General features: G+C 38.6%; 1 protein-coding gene across 1 annotated transcript; it reads left to right on the top strand.

The window, feature by feature from the left end:
* The first annotated feature begins 2,951 nt into the window (after positions 1-2,951).
* LOC131656320 (agamous-like MADS-box protein AGL80) lies at positions 2,952-3,390 on the top strand. Its single transcript, XM_058926057.1, has one exon. The coding sequence runs from the start codon at positions 2,956-2,958 to the stop codon at positions 3,316-3,318; it is 363 nt and encodes a 120-aa protein (XP_058782040.1). The 5' UTR covers positions 2,952-2,955; the 3' UTR covers positions 3,319-3,390.
* Positions 3,391-15,633: the final 12,243 nt, after the last annotated feature.

Below are 15,633 nucleotides of genomic sequence, written 5' to 3'. Positions count from 1 at the left end.
CCTCCTCCTTCACATCCGCTACATTTTCCAACAAGCCCCCGGAAAAATTGATCGGACCTATATGATTATACCTTCTTCTCTCCTTAATCACATTGTGAAAGAAACGACTATTAGAGCCCCTTCACTTAACCATTTAAGTCTGAATTTTGGAACGAGCATATTTTCTTTTTATTCTCAACTTCAACCAAAACCTCTTTTCCGCCTCCTTCCTACAATTAAAAGAAACTAAATGGTCATCATCCGCCAGTCCTTCCAAAATAGCATCCCCTTCATTAATATCGTTCACATTTTCCTCCACTTCCAAATCAATTTTGCAAAAAACCGAAGCATTCCACCATTTAAGCCTCTCCTTAAGCCTCTTAAATTTCTCTTTAAGAATAAAATCCGCTCTCCCTTTTACCAACATCTCCTTCCACTCCTTCTCCACAAAAGGGATAATTGACTCCAAAGCAAACCACACAATATTGAACTTGAAAGGTTTGAGACCCCAATTATAATTTTCCAACACTAACCATACCGGGCGATGATCCAATTTTTCCCTCCTCCCAATAAGTTGACCAACAACCCCCCTCCCCCATCTATTCACAACCACATTAGACACAAGAAAACAATCAATTCTACTCTTGGATCTCCCATCACCGTTATACCAAGAGAATTTTTTCCTTTAACCGAAATATGAACCAAGCCGCTATCATCAATGAATTTACCAAATAGCTCCGACCCATTATTTAGTTCCCCTCCCCCCCCCCCCCACTTCTCCCCTTCCTTTCATTTTGACTCTTTGAAGAAAATATTTAGAGGGACTAAAGTCGAAAACAACTATATTTAGAGGGACCAAAAACATATTTAACCCTTAAATAAATTAACTAATTATCCTAGTCACTAATTTCGTGTAATTAAAAATAAATTTTGAATCGCAGTCATCAATGCCACGTATGCGAAATCGGAGGGGGACATAAAAATCTCAAGTGAAATAAAATTTAGGGATAAAAAAGTTGGCTTTTAAAACGGAGGGACTAATCCTTAAAAAAATTGGAAATAAGGGGACTAAAAGTGTATTTAAGCCTTAATTTTATTTAGCATAATTGAGACAATAAGACATATCGATTTATTTATTAAATGTCAAATATGTATTAAAAAATTTCTACAATTTACTTGTAATTTCTTTTCATTTTTTTCAAAATTTATAAGAATGTTTGTTCTTCATTATTTATTGATGTTTTTTTAAAGAATATATATACATATATATATATATATATATATATATATATATATATATATATATATATATATATATATATATATATATATATATATATATATTGAATTGTTCTGGGATAATCTCTTCTTAAAAGTTAGCTATGGCCTCCTTACCTACGTATTGGATGATCCTTGGGTTGGAAATACTCATTCACCTTTTAGATTCTACTAGATTGTTTCCAATTTCTGACCAGACCTCAAAATCTATAAGGGAGGTCGGTAAATGGGAAGAAGATACCTTAATTTGGGATCCCTTGTGGAGGAAACCTGTTTTTTTTACTATGAGGTGGCTGGTTTTAATGATCTTTAATATGCAAATAGAGAATTTAAAATGTTGGCTGAGAATGATGTGTGGAGGTGGCGAGACTCAAGTGATGGAGTTTATCATATGGCTTCTGCTTACTCTTATCTCTTGTCCAGTCAGTTTAAAAATTTCCCCCCAGTCGGCTAGTCCCCTCGTTAAGCTAGTCCTTCTGTCTATTTGGTGTAGCAGGTTTCTCTTTGGAGCTTCCTTAGGATCGTATCCTTACCATAAATAACTTACTTAAGAGGTGTATCCTTAAAAAACATATTTTCTATAAAGTGAATATCAATAATTTAAAATTTTTAATGATAAATTTATTAAAAGTCAACATTAGTTAAAAAGGGAGTTTATTAAAGTAAAATTAACTGATATTATAAATTATTTTGAAAAATTGAATGAAAAGCGAATAATGGAATGCATTGAGGGAAAAGAAAGAAAAAAAAAAAGATAACAAAGACTTTTCAAATATTAAGAGAATTGAACATACCTAAAATATTATAATTAAATCAATAAAAGTATTTTAAATAAAAACCCTAAGAGTAATAGTTAATTTAATTTTTAATTTTATATGTTTTTATGTTTAACCATTTTAACTTATTTTAATTTATTATTATTAATGGCTAAACGAGATGAATAAACGAGATGTCGCAAATTCAAATTCGCACTTCTGTAGTTCAATAAAATTATCTACTAGTTTGTTTTAACAGAAATTTTTAATTATTTCATCACTTCTTAAATATGTATAAATCAAAGACCAATAATAATAACATACAATGTCTTTCCTTGTAATTATACAAAAATTAATATTTTAACGAAGGGAGAGAGTACTAATTCGTTTTATTAAGATGTCTTTGGACATATACTATTTGATTACATCATCCGTCTTAAATGACCATAAATGTGATTTTGAATGTAAAATAAAACATTAAAGTCATTTTGGTTGAATCTCTCATGAATAAATTCTATAAAAACACTTGCTTTAATTTCTACATAGTTGTGCCTAAAATATGCCTATAAATATGGCATATAATTAGAGTCACAAGAAAGACATCATAAACATCATTTGTTGAACTATCATTGTTTGGTAATTTTTTCAATTTTCTCTTAACTATCATGGCTACAAGAAAAATTGAGCTTGACTACATTAGTGATGACTCCAAGAGAAATACAACATTGAGAAAAAGGAAGCAAGGTTTTATATTTTCTTTCTCTTTAATTTCTCTAAGGCATATTCATAGTATTAAAATTTATCATTCGAAATTTAACCTTAATATTATTGTTTCATGTGATGTCATCACATTGAAAATTGTAGAATATTTTAAACAAATGCAATTTTCTCTCAATTCTCTTTACCATCTTTGCAATGACTTTCAACAGGTATCATTAAGAAGATGGATGAAATTACCACCCTTTGTGGAATTGATGCATGTGGCATAATCTATGATGAAAATATGTCACATCCAACAATTTGGCCATCAATAGATACATTTCAAACATTGATGGACAGATTTAGAGCCCTTCCTGAATCCGAACAAAGAAAAGTGACGTTGGATCACGAGGGCTTATTGAAGATGACAATAGCGAAAGATCAAGAGAAATTAATGAAACAAAAGGACATCACCGAGAAGAAGGAAATGAATAATTTACTTGATCATTTTATCCGAACAGGTGAATTTGATGGAAATGATTTGAGCGAGAGTGATCTCGAAGATCTGTCGTTGCTTATTGATAGCAACCTTAAAGAACTCGAGTAGATGATGAAATATATATGTTGGAAATCAAGTTGAAACCTATGATGGGATAAAACAGATATTCTCAAAGGATATTATCCCAACTGTTATTTGTTTTAGTTTATATTTCCAGTAAAAATAATCTTTTATTAGATTTATGACAGTCAAATGTAATTGATCTATATATGTTTTAATTAATGCAGTGAGTACTGTTTTTATACTTTTTTTTTGTTATTATTAGAATTTTATTATCATTTTATTTAATAGAAAGTTTGTCGGTTTTTCAAGCGTAGGTGTAATATTTTTATTGTCAAAATTTTCAAAAGTTAAGTGTGTTTACATCTTTTTTGAAAAAGCAAAAAAGGACAATAATATAATGCTAGGCTAAGGCATAAGATATGCCACTGCAAAAGTAAAAACAACCAACCAAACAGACATTCTTTTAAAACTAAACAATATCCCAAAACAGCCCCTAGACACAAGTCACTTGAAAATCAGCCCCAATAGGCAAGCGAACAAATTATCTAGGGAAACTCCCACTACACAACTAATCCGAGAAGTAACTGCTAAAGGGAACTTCAACTTACAAATACAGTAACTTTTTCTTTTGGGTGTCTCTTATAATTCAATACTTTAGGAACTTCAACTTACAAATACAATAACTTTTTATTTTATTTTATAAGGTTGCGACCCTTGATGAAACATACACTTTTAGAAACACTTTTGCACTATTTCGCCTACAGAAGCACTTTTCAAACGTTGTACTGTTTCGCCTACCGCAACAGTTTTTAAAAGTTGTAATGTTTCGCATTCTGCAACACTTCACGAAACGTTGCCTATTTCTGAGTTCAAACTGTCTATTGCAACACTTCACAGAGTGTTGCCAATTTTCAATTTCAAAATACAAATTTCACATGTATATTTTCTCATTATTTTATAACACATCCTTGATGATTAATTATTAATAAGTTACAACAAACGGGTGAACTTGATGGGTATATTTGCTTATCTGACAAATTAGTCTAAACTAATCAATATACTGTAGATTCTCTAAGTGAGGAATAAGTTTAAGGAAGCTAGAAGTAATTTCCTTGGGAAGAAGCTTAGCACTTTCATGAAATTCAATCAGAAAAGATACTAGATCTTCTTTGAGAGCTTTCCATCAATTTTTGAAATTATTTAAAAAATCCCATGTTGAAACCATTTGGTCTAAGGCTTTTGTCAACAACACTAAACCAAATTTCCTCTTCACTGCAAAAAGAATCTACAAGCATTGCACAATCCATTTCACTAACATGCCTGAATGGCAGAGCTTCCAAAGTTGGTCTGCAAGTAGATGGTGTCTGATCTCTTTTGGAAGTGGCTCAAAATTTTACCTTTGATTTCATCAACTTGGTCTAATATGCTTGATTAAAATATCAGTACCAAAATACCAGTCATTCTAAATATTTATTTCATTACCGAGTAGAAAAAATTAAAATTGGAATCACCCTCATTGATCCACCTTCAGATTATTAAAATATTACATATGCTTTCAATGAGCAGCCAAATTATTCTAGACCGGCCCAATTACCTCAATTGGGCCAGATCCAACCTTCGGCCCAAGGCACCTTGGCCACGCGCGCGACAACCTCCCCCAATCCGCTCCGGGAAAACGCTAGACAGAACCGAGCACGCTACCGCCTCGTTCTCGGTAACAGCCAGCATATGTATTACCTAGCCTAGCGCCTTGTAAAGTGGAGCGATTTCTGCATGGAGCTACCCTATAAATAGCCCTCTAAACTTTGAGGGCGAGGTAATCTTTTCTTAACCCCAAAATCTCTCACTTTGTTGTACCTTGTTGATCACGTACTTACTTTGGCATCGGAGTGACTTGTAGGTACAACAATTTTTCCCCCTCTCAACCGCTCCGAATTTCAAGCCCTATTTGTTGCTGGCCATCTGATCTGCTCGGTAAGATCAGAGGCACCGTTTGTGGGGACTCTCAGCTCCCCCGTTTCTTTTTCTTGCACTTCTTGATCCATTCTTATTCTCTGCAAGAACTCAGAAACCAAAGCTTTAGCTCATCCATCATCCATGGCTAGCAACAACGAAGACCCCTCTTCTCTAGATGCTACATTGATCAATAAGAACGACATCTCTGTCGTCATTCCTCCACCCAAAAATACCGTCCCTCAAGACGGCATCACGGCATCTCCTTCCCCGAAGGACTCCCGCGACGGTATCATCCATCACCTCGGAAATACCAGCGGCAAAGACAGTCACGAAGAAGTTCTGGAGAACCCATTCTCTTCCAAGGGTCCCAATCCGTGGGACTAAACTATGGCTGTCGTTCTAGCCGCCCTCGCGCAGACTAACGCCCTTATCCAACAGCAGAACGACAGGATCGGGGCACTTGAACAGAAGCGTCACTCAAAGACTCCCCCCGGCCACAAAACGCGCTCCCAGAGCGACATGATCCCAAAGAAACGCCCTCGTTCACCCTCCCCCAAAGAAAACGCGGGCCCCGCTTCCAAGAAAGGGTCAAGCGATCACCGCTCTCGACACCGCTCACATTCTCCTCGACCAAAAAGACGATCCAGGTCACCTCCTGCGAAGCACGACGACAACCGTAGGCGACACAGGAGAAGTCGCAGCCGGTCCTCCACTCCTTCCGCTAGCGACAAAGAAGAGGAGCGTCGGGGCCCTCTGTCTCACGCAATCTTGGAAGCACCCCTACCGGCCGGTCTTGAAAAGCCCCTACCACTAAATACATATGATGGGACCATCGACCCAAACGAGCACATCGAAAACATTGACGCCCTCCTAGATTACAGAGGGGTGATGGGCGCAATCAAGTGCCGTTTGTTACCGGCCACTCTATGCAAAGGAGCCATGATGTGGTACAAAAGTTTTCCCGATGAATCCATCACTTCATGGAAAGTGCTCGAAAGAGACTACCAAAGGTGCCCGTCAAGACGACTCTCGCCGAGGATCCGACAAGAAGAAAGATGACAAGGGTCGGGATCCTAAAGACTACAAAGCCCTAGCAGGAAAGTTTCGAGAGTACATCCCGCTGAATGCATCAAGGAAGGGCATCTTGAATGAATGCACAAACGCCGAGTTCCAAACGGGCAAAGTCCGCTTCCTGAAGTCCATGCCGGTACGGCCAAACGTGGATAAGTCAATGTTCTGCCGTTTCCATTAAGGCCACAGACATAACACAGAAGACTGCATCCACCTGAAGGATGCAATAGAAATATTGATCCGAGAAGGGCACCTGAAGCAATATGCGAAGAAGCAAGAGGCAACCAAGGAAGCCTAGCCGGTCACCGAGGAAAAGCCACCGAAAGAGACGCCCGCCATGCAAGTGGCCATGAGTATCACCAGACCGGAGGACTTCTACCTTCTCGATTGGGCGCGAGCGTCATCTGCCCCATCTTCACACAACCAGTGGGAGTTTTTCCCTTCCGCCTTGGTCATCTCCGGAGGCGGATTCAACAAACTCACCATCGGGTCGGTAAAACGGAAGTTCGACGAACTAATATCAACAAACTCTAGCAAAGCCGCTACCCTTGACCTCGTCAAAAGCCGCTCCTCCCCCGTAGTATTTTTTCGAGAAGAACTTCTAGGCGGTGCACCCAATGCGACCATCCCCCTCCTTATTCGGGCTCGGATGGCCAATTTCGACGTACGCCGCATTCTCGTCGATCAAGGGAGCTCGGTGGATATTATGTACTCCCAGCTATTCAAGACGTTGCAGCTGAACGACAGTCACCTAACCCCCTACGTAGGATCCGATCTTTAGGGGTTCAATGGCACGGTGACAAAACCATGGGGATTCGGCGAACTCATCGTCTCGATCGGATCAGCGGAAACTGCAAGGGCCATCAAAGTTCAGTTCCTGGTGATCGATTTCCCCTCGATCTACCAATGTATCTTGGGACGCCCAACCTTGGTCGAGCGGATCGCTGTCCCATCGACCGTACATCTTAAACTTAAATACTACACGGCTAGAGGGCAAGTCGCCACGCTCCATGGGGACATCAAAGAAGCCAGGAGATGCTTCGAAGCCTCCGCCAAAGGCCTCAGTTCGATAAAGACAGCCGCTCGAGACAAGGCAGCGACCAACGCGGTCTCCTAGCCTAACAAACTGATGCCGCACGTCGACACTATTGACCTGGACAACCGCTTCCTTAAGGAGCTCGAGCAGAGCGCAGACACGAGATCGTCAGAGGAAGGCTTTCGACCATTTCCAAATGGAGACTTCGAGCTCATCGCCCTCGGAGAAGATCCAAACAGAGGAATCAAGATCGGAGCAAACCTACCAGATGGCCAAAAGACTACTAAAAGCTTGCCTCCGAGAAAACGCCAACCTATTCGCCTAGAGCGCAACAGAGATGCCCGGCCTCAACCCACAAGTGGCATGCCACCACTTGACCATCGACCCCGCCTACAAGGCCATCGCCCAAAGAAGAAGGAAACAATCTCCGGAGAAAACGGTCGTGGCCGAGCTAGTTGTAAAGGACCTCCTACAGGCCAAATTCATATCGAAAGCCAAGTATACCACTTGGCTCTCCAATGTTGTACTTTTTTAAAAATCAAATGGAAAATGGCGCATGTGCATTGACTATACCGATCATAATAGGGCCTGCCCAAAAGATGTTCATCCCCTGCCTAACATAGATAAACTAGTCGATAATTCCGCCGTTTTTAAATTACTATAGTTTATGGACGCATATTCAGGGTATAACCAAATACCCATTGTAGTGGGGAAATTATGAGATCGAAGCCATAGGATTGACTCGACTCAATATTTCATTTGAAATCGCCACCGTACTTTATTTTTTCAAAGGAAAAGGGAAAAGAATGAAAACCCCAAAGTTTTGTTTTTTAAAACAAGGAAGAGAACTCAGGTTCGGGTGTTGATTATATGAGGGGAAGGTTTAAAGCACCCCTCATATCTGTGGTACTCCACAGGAACCTTTTTGAAAATCTGTGTCGTGTGTGCTAAAAAAGGGTTTGTTTTATTTTTAAAAATAAGCTCGGCAAAGCGTTAAGCTTTGTGCCTACATACCTCCTCGGTGCAATGGAGAAGTCAGAGCTAATGTAGTTCCGCTTAAAGGGAAAAATGTTTTAAAAACGAATAAACACTTTATCGTCGTTGGAGAGAAATACTCAGCCATTAATCTTGAGCATGAAAACAAATGAGTTCTTTGCATCGCAAATGAAAGAAGGGCTCCAACTCGGATAAAATCGACGAGTATGCCACTAGCTCTCTCACGCGGAAAAGATCTCATTATATCAATCAATTTCAAAATCGTGGGGTATAACCACTCGTTTCGACAATTAATAGGGTCTAAACTTTTGAATAAAAAGAGGAAAAGGCCACTAAGGGCAAAAGATATTTTTAAAGAAAACGTTTTGAAAATGATTGCAAACATAAGAAGGTTTTTGAAAAAGGGAGAAGAGTAACGGCTGTTTTCGGGTAAAATCCTTATCTCAATGCCTTGGAATTAACCATCAAGGGCTTTCAAGGAAATACCTGCACACATAAACAGACAACAATCCAATGCCAGACAGACAGAACAATCACAGAGTAATAACAGAATGAGAGTCCAGAGGTCCTAAGTCCATAAGTCCGAGTCTCCAAAATGCTAGGGATAGTAACCAATAGTCCAAAAGAGAGTCTTAGGTGTTTTTTAGATTTTTGTTATTTATTAGTGTTTTAGCATAAAAGTAAAGTATGGTCCAAGTGGACAAAGAGAAAATGGCGGAAACATAAACATATGTCCAAATGGACAAAGAGAAAAATAGCAGAATGTAAATATGATGAAATGATAAAATAAAGCGATAAAGCGAGAAATATAAAGAGCAATATAATAAAGTGCGGAAATTAAAGTCAATTGTTAGATGTTAAAGATAACCATCTTGAAACTTGTCAAGTATGTTATCAAAGTTAGTAGTAAAGATCGATGGTGAGTGAAGGATGTTCTCGGATTTAAATTCAATGGAACTTTATCAGAAGCTTGATAAAATCATAGCGACTACACGATAAATTTCCATAAGTCTTAAATCAACCGCATACAATTCTCTTCCATATTTAATCTTTTTTATTCGGGACACGAAATATTGCGTTATGTTAAGCAGATCGCCAAGTGATTTATGTAGAAATCACCCTACAACGAGGCCGGTCAAAACTTTATGTGCTAATGCATGCGAGAGAAATGATATGTAGATCATTCTCCGAAAGCAATACCGCATGAAAAGAAAATAGGTAACGATCTAGTCTTTACTAAGAATCCATAAGAATTCTCAAAGTATTAAGACTTTCATCGATCAAAAAGAAAAAAAGAGAAGAAGAAGATAAAATGCATAAAGTAAAAGTCAACTCACACTTTCATTAATATCATTCATCTAATATTGTGGATTTGGTCCTTTCAAACCTATCAACATCCTAGATCCAATGATATTAATGAAATGGAGGAAGAAGAAAGCCAAAACAAGCATAAAAAAGGCAAAAAACCACATTCTGCCAGCAGGAAATCGATTTCATGCAGGGGGAAATCGATTTCCATAGTGCAGTTTTCAAAAAAAACAAGTTACGTTCAGCAGGAAATCGATTTCAGCCTTAAGGAAATCGATTTCATCAGTGTAAATTTCAGCAAAAACATCATTTAAAGGCATGAAACTTGATTTGAACAAATATACAAACACCTTATGGTCACACATCAAATTGAGCACGGAATTTCCATCACAAAACCAGCAAATATCATCAATATAGCATCAAAGATGCATTGAACACAAGCAATAAATATCTACATCATGGATCTAGCAAATTACCACTTCTTGAACAAAAGTCTTGGAGTAGCTTCAAGAGCAAGCACAAAGTGTATAGATCCTTCAAATTTGGAGATGAACAACCAAAGAAAAGAGAGAAATGTAGGAGGTTTAGTTCAAAATTAGCAAGATTCAAGGTGAATCTCACTAATCTTATGAAAATGAACTTTGGGTGAGGGTTTTGGAAAGGGTGAGAAATGAATTTGCAAGCAATTTTTTGGCTCTCCAAGCTTGTGAAATGAGAGAGTAGTGGCCTCTATTTATAGGATGAGAGCAAGAGTAGTGGCAATTTGGTCATTTGCTCTTGGTTAATTAGCTTGTGTTTAATTGGTGATTAAAGTGGCATTAAAATGGTAAAAAAATGGTAAAATGAGGTTAAAATGGAATTAATGAAGGGAATTATTTTGGTGAGGTGGAAAATTGGTAAAATGACAAAAATAGTCAAAGAAAATAGGTGCGAAAATCAAATCAAGCTTCCCTCTCTATTTTTTTTGAATTTCGCCTTAAGGAAGTCGATTTCCCCCAGGAGTGAAATCGATTTCACTCTGTTCCAGAAGAGAGTTTGGCGCAAAATACACTAGGGAAATCGATTTTCCCAGGAGGGAAATCGATTTCATGCTGTCCAAAATGTGATTTTGTTGAAGATTGTTGTAGGGAAATCAATTTACCCAAGAGGGAAATCAATTTCATCAGTCCAAAATGTGGAAAATGCCTTGTTTATTGCATGTCTTGGCTTGGTACCTACAAAACAAAAGCCTACCAAGAAACAAAGCAATATTTTTGGTATTTGGGTTAGTATAATATGCATACAAGATAAACAATCATTGGTGCTTGACGGTCCCTCTTATTGATGAGGTGAGTGCAACACCACAAACAAAACTTCTAAGTGAAGCTCTTGATTAATGATTGGGATATGAATGATATATGATCTTAGGGTCAAAAATTGGGGTATGACAGATGCCCCTATTTAAGTTTCTTCGATACAGAGGTACGATGATTGCAAATCTTCGTTTTGACGAGATTGAAGAGACTTAAATATATAAAACACACAATTTTTGATCCTAAGATGCAATGCAAAGGTTTAATGAATGCATATGATGATGATGAAACATAGCAACACTGGGGATGCAAAGGAAATCCACTGGGAACACAAAATGTCTTTGTGCGAAGAATTCCACTGGGGAAGTTAAGAATCTGTTGGAGAGACGAAACTTTGCTGGGAAAAGAAACTTCACTGGGGAAAACATTTCGCGCCGGAGAGGTTAAAGCATCACCTTTCACTAGGGTGAGAAAAGGGGACATCCTCTTTCACTGGGGATGAGAAATATGCATCCTCTTTCACTGGGGAATCATAATACCTATCCTTCGTTAACAGAGAACACACCATCGTTCCACTGACGATAGAAATAGAAATGCATCGACGTACCACTGTCGATGAAGATAACAAAATTCACCCACGTTCCACTGAAGGTGAACTACCAACGTCCCACTGGAGGTAGAAAGAAAAATACATCGACGTACCACTGACGATGAAGATAACAAAATCCACCCACATTCCACTGAAGGTGAGCTACCAACGTCCCAGTGGAGGTAGAAAGAGATGTATCGCCGTACCACTAACGATAACACATACCAACGTTCCACTGAAGGTATTGAAGAGAAATACATCGACGTACCACTGACGATGAAGATAACAAAATACACCAACGTTCCACTGAAGGTGAACTACCAACGTTCCACTGGAGGTGAAAGAGATGTATCGCCGTACCACTAACGATAACACATACCAACGTTCCACTGAAGGTATTGTAGAAAAATACATCGACGTACCACTGACGATGAAGATAACAAAATACACCAACGTTCCACTGAAGGTGAACTACCATCGTCCCACTGGAGGTAGAAAGAGATGTATCGCCGTACCACTAACGATAACACATACCAACGTTCCACTGAAGGTATTGAAGAAAAATACATCGACGTACCATTGACGATGAAGATAACAAAATACACCAACGTTCCATTGAAGGTGAACTACCAACGTTCCACTGGAGGTAGAAAGAGATGTATCGCCGTACCACTAACGATAACACATACCAACGTTCCACTGAAGGTATGAAGAGATGCCCCTTTGTACCAATGACGGTGAAGAGCAATCAATAATACTTTTTCAATGATTTGAGGATGCAAACACAAATGCATAATCTCAACATTCATCATCCAGTGACCAAAGTTCAATCCATGACCAGATGGAAAGAAGCTGCCAAAAAGACTGGACAAAATGAGGGAAAAACTCACTGGTATTCTGTTCGTAGACATCTGAACAGAATAACTGAAACATATTATCCACCTAGAAACAAATTCAGTGGGGATTTTCAAGGAAAGTGAGCTTTTTTTGCTTAAGACACTCTAAATGAAAGAGCAATCTGATTGACAGTAAGCTTTATGATATCAAATGTGAATGTATGACTATTTTTTGATGCATGTTAATGATGCATATGCTGCCAAAACTTAGCACAAGGAGTAAATCAAGAGACAGAGTACAAAAATAACAATCAAGCATGTCTCGAGCTAAATCACTATAGCAGAATCTGCTATAACAATCTTTTGATGGCTTCAGAATAAATGCTACCCAACAGAGGGAATATTGGAGCTGAGAGAACAAAAATAACTGAGTTCTACATCATATTCGAACCAAGCCAAAAGTTCATTAAGTGGGATATATTCTTCCCCTTTTGCATATGAATACATCAACATATCCATTCCTTGTAATGCACTCATGAATCAAACAAAACTTCTTTTATATTTTTCAAAAAAGGATTTTGTTGAGATCAATTTTCTTTTTGTTTCAAAAATTACTATCAACAATAAATGACATTTTGAGAGATATGAAAGAAATAAGATTGCCAATAAAGGGTAAAGGCTCAAACTTTTTTAATAGAATGGTAGCTTGCAAAAGGCAAGACCCCATAGATGATTACAAAGTTTGGAAAGTGGTAATTTTGTGGAAAAGGTACATTGAAATGTAATGACCCTATCCTCTCTCTCAACTTGGAATTCCTAAGCAAAGGCTTTCGTTGAAATGTGTTGAACTTCTTCATGATAAACAGATGACTGCTGATGATCAAGTCTTGTCTGATGTAGTTACTTGCCATGAATCCCTAACTTTTGCCTGGACCGCCCTTTCGGGTTTTTTAGTCCACCGGGTATTTTATTCTGTTTATGTCTCTAATTTTTTCCTGGACCGCCCTTTCGGGTTTTCAATCCACCGAGACGCTCTTTTTTGCCTAAGCCGCCCTTTCGGGTTTTCAACTTAGCGAGCTGTTCTTTTATTATTTTTTAGGCGAAGTATTTCTTGACTACATCAGCATTTACGGGACGTGGGAGCTCCTCTCCATCCATAGTTGCAAGAATTAATGCACCGCCAGAGAAGGCTTTCTTAACAACATATGGTCCTTCGAAATTAGGAGTCCACTTGCCCCTTGAATCGGAGGTGAAAGACAAGATCCTTTTGAGCACGAGGTCGCCTTCTCTGAATACACGAGGTCGAACCTTCTTATCAAAAGTTTTCTTCATTCTTTTCTGGTATAACTGACCATGGCATAAAGCCGTCATTCTCTTTTCTTCTATCAAATTCAATTGATCAAACCTGCTCTGACACCATTCAGCCTCAGATAACTTGGTTTCCATTAAAACTCTCAGTGATGGAATCTCAACCTCAATGGGGAGCACTGCTCCCATTCCGTAAACCAAAGAAAAGGGGGTTGCCCCGGTTGAAGTACGAACAGATGTACGGTACCCATGCAAAGAAAATGGGAGCATCTCATGCTAGTCCTTGTACGTAACAACCATCTTTTGCACAATCTTCTTAATATTCTTATTTGCTGCTTCAACAGCTCCATTCATCTTTGGCCTATAAGGCGAAGAGTTGTGATGTTCAATTTTAAAACTTTCACACAATTCTCTCATCATACTGTTATTCAGATTAGAGCCATTATCAGTAATGATCTTGCTTGGTACACCATATCTGCAGATGATGTTGTTCTTGATAAATCTGACCACAACTTGCTTTGTCACATTAGCATATGAAGCAGCTTCTACCCACTTGGTAAAGTAATCGATTGCTACCAGGATGAATCGATGTCCGTTCGAAGCCTTGGGCTCAATCATGCCAATCATATCGATACCCCACATAGAGAAAGGCCATGGAGAAGAAATAACATTGAGAAGTGTCGGAGGCACATGAATCTTGTCAGCATACACTTGACACTTGTGACACTTCTTTACAAACTTGTAGCAATCAGATTCCATTGTAAGCCAATAGTAACCTGCTCTAAGCATCTTTTTAGCCATCGAATGTCCATTGGCATGGGTACCAAAAGATCCTTCATGAATTTCATGCATCAACATGTCTGCTTCGTGTCTATCCACGCATCTGAGCAAAACCATGTCATAATTCCTTTTATACAAAACATCGGCATTGATGAAGAAACTACCAGCCAGTCTCCTCAAAGTTTTCTTATCCTTATTTGATGCCCCAAGTGGGTATTCTTGAGTCTGAAGGAAGTGCTTAATATCGAAATACCAAGGCTTTTCATTTGTTGATTCCTCAACTGCAAATACATGAGCAGGTCTATCAAGACGTCTGATTGTAATTTGAGGTTCCTCATTATGAAAATTCACTTTGTACATGGAGGACAATGTGGCTAAAGCATCAGCCATCTGATTCTCGTCTCGAGGGATGTGGAAGAATTCAACTTTGTTAAAGAACGTCAATAGCCTTCTGGCGTAATCTTTGTAAGGGATCAAACCAGGATGACAAGTTTCCCATTCTCCTTTAATCTGATTAATCACAACCGCAGAATCTCCATAAACATCAAGAATCTTAATTCTCAGATTAATGGCCTCTTCAAGTCCCATGATGCAAGCTTCATACTTAGCAATATTGTTTGTACAATCAAAACATATCCTTGCAGTGAAAGGTACATGTGACCCATGCGGAGTGACAATAATGGCGCCAATTCCATGGCCATGAACATTAGAAGCTCCATCAAAAATTAAGCCCCACTTGGATTCAGGATCTGGCCCTTCTTCTGGCAACGGTTCATCCCAATCTTGAGCTCTCAAATACAATATATCTTCATCTGGAAAGTTCATTCTGATAGATTGATGATCATCAATTGGTTGGTGAGCGAGGTACTCCGCCAACACACTTCCTTTCACAGCTTTCTGAGCTCAATATTCAATATCATATTCTGATAACAACATTTGCCAGCGAGCGATCCTTCCCGTTAATGCAGGTTTCTCAAATACATACTTAAATGGATCCATTTTGGAAATCAATAGGGTGGTGTGGTTCAACATATACTGTCTCAGTCGGCGAGCAGCCCACACCAAAGCACAACAAGTTTTCTCAAGCAACGAGTATCTTGTTTCGCACTCGGTAAACTTTTTGCTAAGGTAGTATATTGCATACTCTTTTCGACCAGACTCGTCATGCTGTCCCAACACACATCCCAT

Source organism: Vicia villosa, linkage group LG3, assembly GCF_029867415.1.
Source record: "Vicia villosa cultivar HV-30 ecotype Madison, WI linkage group LG3, Vvil1.0, whole genome shotgun sequence".
Taxonomy (NCBI): Eukaryota; Viridiplantae; Streptophyta; class Magnoliopsida; order Fabales; family Fabaceae; genus Vicia; species Vicia villosa.
This window is presented reverse-complemented; position numbering and strand designations above follow the sequence as displayed.

What these genes read in the sequence shown, in the direction of transcription:
- LOC131656320 (XM_058926057.1), top strand. Translation starts at nt 2,956, where the DNA reads ATGGATGAAATTACCACCCTTTGTGGAATTGATGCATGTGGCATAATC.